The 9461-nt window shown below is 39.5% G+C and overlaps 1 protein-coding gene across 1 annotated transcript; it reads left to right on the forward strand.

Moving 5' to 3' along the window:
• On the forward strand, positions 1 to 8971 carry LOC139743310 (neuronal acetylcholine receptor subunit alpha-10-like). The gene is made up of 6 exons (XM_071653804.1): positions 1 to 13; positions 1051 to 1199; positions 2212 to 2256; positions 5010 to 5119; positions 7495 to 8033; positions 8412 to 8971. The coding sequence occupies exons 1-6, from the start codon at positions 1 to 3 to the stop codon at positions 8969 to 8971; spliced, it is 1416 nt and encodes a 471-aa protein (XP_071509905.1).
• The last annotated feature ends 490 nt before the right edge of the window (positions 8972 to 9461 follow it).

Consider the following 9461-nt stretch of genomic DNA (forward strand, 5'->3'; position numbering starts at 1 on the left):
ATGGCGGGGACAAGTCCCCACCAGTGGTTGGGAGCGTCCTTTTCTATACAGCTTTCAATCGATATACAGCTTCCCACCAAACAGGTCGTCTGCGGCACTCTGCAATCTGTTCACCTATTTCTGTCAATTCTGCTTATTGCATGCCCGGTGCACAACGCATGATATTTTTCATTGCAAAGTTGCAATTGAAAAAAAAATACAAGAAATTAGGCCCTATAAGATGCTTTCTTGAGAGCGTAAGTCTTTTCAAGGAATTGATAGGGCTTGATTTATTTAACCAAATTCTAAAATTCCACATCGATATGGTGATAAAAATATGTAATTTATATTACTATTGAATTCTGAGAACAAAAGTCATTGGGCGCTTCAGTGCCGTCCCTCGAATTGCACCATCACCCAAGCCGTGAGTCAGAACCTACAGTCCCAAATCACGTCTATTTGGTTCTAGTCGCTTTCAAAATGATAAAAGTATGTTGCAAAATGTCTAAATACTTCTATCTAACATGTTTAAGTAGCATTGATTAATCTTCATGTGATTGTTTGCCTCGGCAAACAAACAAACAAACAAACAAATATCTTGCACATAAACACACAAATAACATGGATAGACAGATAGATAGATAGATAGATAGGTAGATGGATAGAAGAACAGCAAATTTCGCGAGAAATGAAAATCAATGCTTGTATTACTTTTTATTTCTTAATTCTTTGTCGCTGTCATAGGCGACGATTTTGCATTCTGTGGTTTACGGGCAGCCACTTTTATCATCATGACCAAAAACTTAGATTTCTTTGTTTTCGAATCACTGGGATTGTCTGCACAAAGGGATTAGCAAACTTAAAGCTCTGTTATATGGATCTCCGTACGACAAAGAAGGAGCTTGCAATGAGTAGATAAATCTTTTTGACGACAAAATGTAATGAAAGCAGAGAGGTCAAGGCTGAAACGTGTAATACAGATGAAAGAAAAAGAAAGAATTCGGCATCTTAGAAAGAATAGTGCTGATCTATTTCTTCATTGTCACATGTCATTATAATTACTCTCTGCAGACGTTGGTGCTGATCGCGTATTCCAGACTGCGCAACTGAGCTCGTATCTTCTCGACAACGGTTACAGTTCCGTTGTCCGTCCCGTCATGCACCAGAGTGAAACAATTACGGTCAAGATGGATATCGCTGTCATAGGACTCCTCGATATGGTCAGTATAGGAGTACATTCTGAGAATTGGTTAAAAAAATGTTTGACATCAGTGAATGAACTGTTGTGAGTGTCAAAGAATATGCTTAGTTTAATGCCCACATTGATTGACTAGAATCAGTTTGACTTGAATTATTCTCTATGTTCTTAGTGTGTAATGAGGGAAATTATGCAAGTTCAACTTAAATTCGTTATCGGCTCAATAACCGTTGCGAAAACGTTATGCAGTTAGCATGGTTAGTTCCCATTAAAACATGTGATTGATGTGAATTGTGAGTCAGATGAGCATTTTACGAAAGCTTGGTTGTCATTCTCGCTTGATTAATAAGGATGTTGGATTCTTTTCGAGCCCTTCAGTCTTGGCATGTTAATGTTGATTAACTTAGACTTAACAATGGTAAGAGAGGATGATGACAGTCACAATACCCATTTTGCATCTGCATTCATATCATGGAGATATCCCATTCGTCGCTCTTCAAATGCTCGTGACACTTCTTAAGTAAGTCAAGGGGATATTTGAATACAATATAGAGAGCAAGAGGGACGGGGGAGGAAGGGAGGGAGAGAGGAAGAGAGAGACCTATAGGTACGAAACAAGCAAAACACGATACTTTATTAGCTTCATATTTGCTGATATTCACTTTTCCGTGCACTCTGCACTATAATTGTGGCTATCAATTTCTTGTTCATAATACACGACTGAATGTTGGTCCAAACGCAGTCTCGGCAGAATCAACCGTGCGGTATAGATTTGTTCCAATTCCATGCCCAGTAATCGTCTGAAACACAATATGAGACGAGTGCCAAAATAGATATCCGCGGCTTGATAGTCACGGCTAACTATCTTTCCCTGAAAGCGGACCGGCACTCCGAAAATTCCCCCGAGTCGAGCTATCGCATCCCAGGTAAGTAGAGATTGAGTTAGGGTAGAAACCGATACATGGACACTCCCATACTGTTCCCTCCCATATTAATCGATTGCCGCCTCTTCTCTTTATGGTCTGTTTGTACAGGACGAGGCGAATCAAATTATGACAGCCAACACCTACATGACACAGGTATGATGGGCCCTGGAAGCAATTTTTCTTTCCGTCATAAAAATCCATGCTGTGACATATAGCCTCCGAGGACAGACGTTTTAGGGGTGTCATCTATCGATGATAATAATGGTGCAATGCGCAAGTATGATCTGGGCGTTAAACTCTTGCTGCATCATGAGTAATACTCTATGTATTATCAAAGAAACTAGAAAAATAACATCAGCAAATGGAGGAAAAGTCAGTTAAGTTGTTAAGACAAATGTCATATGGCAAATATTCTTACAGTGATGACGTACATTCCCGTCCCGAATTGCTGTTTCTTGCCCTTAATGCACAATGTATTCAACAGAATAATGCTACAGTGACGTAAATATTCTAAAGGGAAAAAAGGTAGTCATGTACAGATTTATAGATAGAAATAGATATTATGAATTGTCGTACGATGACTAAAGGTAGAATTGATCTCAACTTGTCTAACGGCTCGTCTCCTGTAGTACTTAATGCAAGATTGCGACGTCCTCCAGAACGATTGAATTAATGTTAAAGGGACACAGTCCTCACGAAATTTTAAAAAATATGTTGTTGTTGGTACCTCCAATGAACTACTTTCACCAAAAACAAACTTTAAAATCACCAAATAAGCTCGTACATTTTGGTTGAAAAAGTGTGACTCTGCATGGTGAATATGCTAATGAGCAAGTCTTGGCGGAGAGTCATACGTCGTCGATGCACAACTCTTCCCAGCCGTGTTCTGCTCGTTATCCGTACGCTCCCTAGTTTACCCGGATGCATGAAGACGTCGGTACCGCGGTGGCTACTCCGACTCGTATTTGACATTGTTTCTACGTTGTGTGTGTGTGTGTGTGTGTGTTTGTGTGTGTGTGTGTGTATGTATTGTGTATTATATTCGCACGTGTGGACGGTACAACTACTAAGTAGATGATAGATCCACGGTAGATACGCGTACGCACCCCGTACGCGGTTTGCCCTTCGCACTTTTCCAGTCTCAAGCGCAGCTGCAGCCCTACCTGTCGCCATGCATGTTCTATAGTACGTACAGAGTGTACATATTTGTAGGTAGAAACGATTCTACACAGGCCTCGCGCCTGCTAGTACACTACAGGGGCGACCGCATTCAGCGTCGTCTGGTCAGGCTATCTTACATCAGTAGTTTTGCTCGAATCGTGCCGAAAATTTCCCAGGAAAATCCTTTTTTCCGTCCCAGACCAACAAAAGTATCGTGAAAGGTGAGCTGTATGGCTGGGAAATATCGGTACAACGATGCCGAACATAAGAAACTTAGGGCCTACAAAATCTCGAAATCGTGTTGTGACCTACCTGTGCGTGGACAATTTGTGAAGCGATGTTTTTACGTGGACCGGCAGGCTGTGGCCCTCGGTTATAAACCGAGAAAACTCCTGAAACCAGATGCAATCCTGACCATTTGCTCACATGAGTTATAAAACAGAAACACCTCGAGCATCGACTTCGAAGAGAACCGAGGGAAAAAAGCGTAGAGAGGTAGGGAAAGTGGCTAGCTATGTTTAATTTACCGTGGGCCTGCAGCCGGGGTTGGACTGCAGTACAGTGCCACTGAGCTAGCTGCTGCCAGTGCCGACTGGACATGCACGGCAAAGTGGAGCGAAATCATATCCCTACGACCCCCTGTGTTTACCCTTCCCGGCTCACGTCATATTTTTTTTTTTCGAGGAAAGGCGATTATCTGACTACTTACAGAAATATTGAGATACAAAAAATATTTTCTTTGAAGAATTCGACTCTGTCATGTACAGGTTATCTTCGGTTTGAATGCCAAAATCGACTGGACGGAGTCGAGTGTACTGTGTATGTATACATTGGTATGGTAAGGATTTGCGCGCGAGAGTGGTTTCTACGCTAAGAAGTATGCAACACGGACGGAAGCTAGAAAACGACCGTGCCTATTTGATGTCAAGTTCATGGTATATTTGGTTTAAAAATACATATAAATTTATGTTTACAATATTAATTTTTCGTAAATTATATATATCTAAGCTTGGAATATTTTGTTTGAAATTATAAAACCACAAACTTTCACATTATATGATAAAATTGCAACTAATCATTTGAACACTTAAATTGGTTTTTAGAGGCACGGCTGTCAACTTGGTGAGTAGGGCATGCACTACGTAGCATCTTTTTGCCGGCTCTTTCACGATCGCTTGCAGGAATTATTTTTCGAAAATCGCGTACGGAGACAATTTTTGATGTCCAAGCGTATAAATTGGTGAAAGTGTATATTTTTTACTCTTCTTAATTATCAGTACAGTGAAAATCTCAGGACTGCTTCCCTTTAAGGAAGAAATTTTTGTCGAGCGTGAAATCTGACCCCCCCCCCCCCCCCCCCCCAGCGGTGCCAAAACAAAGGTAACATGATCTGGCTTCAAATTAGATTTTCAGTGAGTTCCGTATCCGGTAGAAGGCAAAAATTTTCTCCCTTTTCACAAATCGTGCTATTAAGACTTCATTGTAAAGTTCTCCTGAAAAAGAGAGAAAGATATATTTCTTCTGAATTCTGAAATTTAAATGTTTATGAAGCATAGGGTCACAGCGATACTGTTAACGAGCTATAGATAGTCTAAAAGCAAAACAAACACGATAGGACATTATCAAATTTAGAGAAATAGATATTAACTGTCCGACAAAAAAATGCATCATATCTATATTATTTATTATTTGTTTGCCATTTTTTTGTTCTTCTTTTCCGTCTTCTCGGTGTTTTCGTCATCTAGCGGTGGCGTGATTCCTTCTTGGTTTGGGATCCCGCCGCATTCTGGAATATCACTGCTATACAGATTCCCATAGAGAGCATATGGAGACCAGATGTAATTCTTATCAACAAGTAAGAGCGATTTGAACATGTTTTTAATGTACACCTTCCTTTTGTCTTTTCCCATATGTTTTATTTACTCAAGGTTTGTTGTTGCGCATTACATCTTCTTCTTCTTCTTCTTTCATTTATTTCCTGGCTTCCAAACAACACTTCAGCATGTATTCCATCGTGATTCCATCTCATTGTGGCATTTGTTCAAATTTAGGTTTAAAATTCAAGCTGTATATTTTCTCCATTTGCAGCATATCACATACGTACAATGTAAATAAAAGGAAAGAAAAACAGGGTGCATTGTACTTTTGATGAGAATTAAATAAGTGATATATTTGAGTATCATTTTTGGGGGGCGGATGGAGATGGGGGGGGGGGGGGGGGTCCGCACTACTTATCATGCCTATCCATGGAATTATTAATCACGTGTGTTTTATTTATAAGGTTGCAATAAAAGTCGTCTTCAGTTTACTTTAGATACAGCAAGTGATTGGGCATTTTTAATCATCACATAGTGCGTTCCAAAATCTTGACCTGTCTCAATAAACCTGTATGTTGTGCAGTGACCTCAACAATAATGATATTCTCTAGATCGCCTGGTAGGAAATTAATAGAATGCAAAAGAATAAAATTGATAGACAGTCTTGTTTTAATGAAACGTGTCAGTAAATAAGGCATTTTAGTGTCGTTTTTTTCCTATTAATTAAACATAAACTGACCTTGCTGAAAATAGTATAAATGGTTTATCTTTAACAGTCTATTCACAAGGAAAAGTGGATCTGTATAGTGATATCGTATAAGATAGATTAGTATAATCCAGAGGTTTTTTTAAGTGAAACTTTATTCATAACACCAATGTTTCGAGAGATAATTAATTCTCATATATACAATTATCGTCTTTAGGACATTTTTAAGATAGTTGTCATCTATGGTGATCTCATGGAATTTAATGAGGGAGACATTTTTTAAGGGAGTCCCATCAAAGACAATTAATGTCTGCTTGTAATTAAGGGACAGTATTGCTAAATACCATAGCATCTTTTGTTTTGAAACATAAGACAAAGGAATGTAAAAGTCCTATAAAATGGAAACAGGAGTTTGATTTTGACAATATCATTTTGAGTTTTTATTACCAAATTCCCTGTTATTCAACTGTCGATGTAAACATGAGAGGGTTTCAGTTCAAGATGCTAAATAGAATTCTTTATATGAAAGACGCTTTATTGAGATTTAAATTAGTAACAGATAACTTATGTACTTTTTGTAATAACAGCGAAGAAACAATTATGCATATATTTTGTTCTTGTATATATTCAAACGAGATATGGTCAAAACTTGAGCTTTGGCTGTCCCGTAATGCTATTCATATTAAGCTTACAAATCAAAATAAATTATTTGGTTTTTATGGACGTAATAACAGTGCCCTCAATTGCATTATGATTATAGTAAGGAAAGAAATTTTTACAGCCAAATGCAAAAATTGTTTGCCAGTTTTTGAACAAATCATGTCAGCGATAAAAAGTTATTATGATATGGAAAAGTATATATGTAAAACAAATCTGAAAGAAAAGAAATTTATGAAAAAGTGGTTACATTTTACTAAATGTTTCTGATTGTGTTTTCTTATGAAATGATTTGTCAGGTAATTTTCTGACACTTTGAAAAGAATTTGCAATTTATAATTGATTTTTGTAACTGTTTGCTGTTCTTATTGTATTTAGAATGGCCAAGAATATCATGTGTTAAATCTGCATGTACATACATATCTCTTTTTGTATATATTTGTGTGTATGATATTATTCAATAAAGGAACCCTGTGGAAGGGGTAAAAAATGAAAAAAAAATCTTTTGTTTTGTTTTGAAAATTAAGCAAGTTTGTTAGCTGTTATCCATTGCAAATTGTCAAACAATCCTATGTTTATTCTTTCAGCAAGTTAGTGTGTGAAGATTATGGAGTGAGCGGAATAAACTAGTATGATCAGCACAATGTGAAAGCAGCATTTGTCGGAGGAATTACTAAAAACGTTTATGCATAGAATGATTTAAAGTGAACCTAACAGACTACCCTGTGGGCCTTCACAGAGTACATCCCGTAATTCTGAGACATTACCATTAAAGAAATCTTATCATCTCTTTTGTTTGGAAAGGTAGTTCTTGAACCACTCTACCGCCATTTCACGTATTCCATGTTGATATCTTTCTAAAGCTAAACCTTGACCAATGTAATGCGCGAAGTTCCATTAATGCATCTACGTTCATCTCATTCCTTTGTAGAATTCAGTGTAAAAGGGCCTAATGTAATTAGTCCAAAAAAAAGCAAACTGCAAGCTTAGCAAAGCTCATTATACATTTGGCCCTTACCCGCCTTCTTTTCTGGCTCTCTTTCTCTCCAGTGCAAACGACAACTTAGATGGCGGTATTCGCTGGACGCATGCAACCGTCGACTTCACTGGGGAGGTTGTTTGGCGAACCAATGCTATTTTGATGAGTGCTTGTCCGATGAATCCGCTCTATTTCCCATTCGATACACAAGAGTGCCCACTCGTCTTCGGATCGTGGACGTTCAACGGCGACCAAGTTGATGTCATCATCAACAGCACCGTGGGAGACATGTCCCAATTTGTGGGAAACGGCGAATGGGACTTGGACGGTTTCCCCGTGCAACGCGAAGTTACCCACAAGCTTTGCTGCGCTGGCGACTACCCAGTCATTACCTACACAATAGTGCTGCAGCGGCGTTTCCTTTTCTACTTCTTCAACCTCGTCATCCCCTGCGTCCTTATCTCTAGCTTGGTGCTGATGGGTTTCTACCTGCCGTCGGATGCCGGAGAAAAGATTACACTCACCCTTACCCTTCTCCTTGCCCTCACCGTGTTCCTCTTGCTGGTTGCTGAGACCATGCCACCAACCTCCGACTTGGTTCCTCTCATATGTAAGTCTAGCCAACTGTCACTTCCATCGTTCCTCTGCACGATGAGGCGTGACATAATTGGCATGTCTTGCTTTTAAGATATTTTTTTTTCGCGGTTCTGCAATTATTAAAGAATAAACATAATGATAAATATAAAATAAGAATAAAATAAAATGAGCCTGGCATTAACTCATACTTTTCACGACATTATCTTTAAAAAATTATTACAGTTTGATAGTATGCAACTTGAAAAAAAAAATAACACGAATAAAGGTTGATGAATGGAGAGAATTTCTAGACAAAGTAGAAGAGTCTGTCCGATTAAAAAAATCAATAAAATCAAATATTGGACGAGACGTCATTTGTGTTTCAAAACTCCATTCTTATTTCTCATTGCAGCCCAATACTTCGCCGCCATCATCGTTGCAGTTGGCGTCTGTACTGTCTTCGCCGTCATCAACCTCAATCTCCATCACCGTGGCGACAGCAAGCGCGCCCCGAAATGTCTTCGACGAGTTGTCCTCGGGAAGCTTGCCAAGTTCATCCGGGTAAGGACAATCCCCGTTGACGAGGAAGATGACGATGTCGATTCCGTCACTCCCGCTGCGGCTTCCTCGTCGTTCATGGACGCCTGCAAGAGTCAAGATGATGTGGGCGTCGGAGTACTTAACCCCGTTTTCGAAGGCGATGAGGGCAACGAGGATCCGTTCGCCTGCACGGCGTCGTCATCGTCTTCGACCTGTGACGGCGACGAGATCGAGCGCTTCATGACCAGGGCAATGCGGGCCGTGACCTATCTGACCAAGCTGACGGTGGACGAAGCTGAGAGCAGTCAGCTGTCCAAAGAGTGGATGCACATTGCCATGGTGCTCGACCACTGCTGCGTCTACACCTTCTTATTCATCTTCTTTCTCATAACCATAGGAACCATACTGGTAGCCGCCGTCAGAGCCTCCTAAACTCGAGCACAGCGTACAATTAGCTTTGAAAGTACACAATCCAACAATGTTTGCACATCTCCAAACTAAGTTTGTGCCTTCGCTGCATACTGTTGTATGTATGTGTGCCGATCATTGTTCTCCTTAGATGAGCTTATGTATTATAAGTTCTTACATAATAATCATCAAGAAAAAAAAAAGCATTGACTCTTTTTTACAGGCTCTCATACTTTTCATAGCATTTGATATGCGTGAAGAACAAAAGAGATAAGCAACTTCTCGATGATACTATGATAATCATTTGCATTGTTCAGATTTAAATGATTGCTCACAAATAAAGGACGATATAAACATGATTGGATAAATTTATCGACAGAACACCAGCTACGGTAGTCGGTTTGATAGCTGAAATGCCGAAGTATACCGTATACTGATAGTGCATGATCAGGGTTTAATGTGACACTCCTGTTATCCCCTTGGAATCTCTCCACCTTCGACAGTCCTCCCAAGG

The sequence above is a fragment of the Diadema antillarum genome, unplaced genomic scaffold (genome assembly GCF_040938485.1).
Source record: "Diadema antillarum isolate AM-2024a unplaced genomic scaffold, OU_Dant_1.0 seq00001068_RagTag, whole genome shotgun sequence".
Classification (NCBI taxonomy): domain Eukaryota; kingdom Metazoa; phylum Echinodermata; class Echinoidea; order Diadematoida; family Diadematidae; genus Diadema; species Diadema antillarum.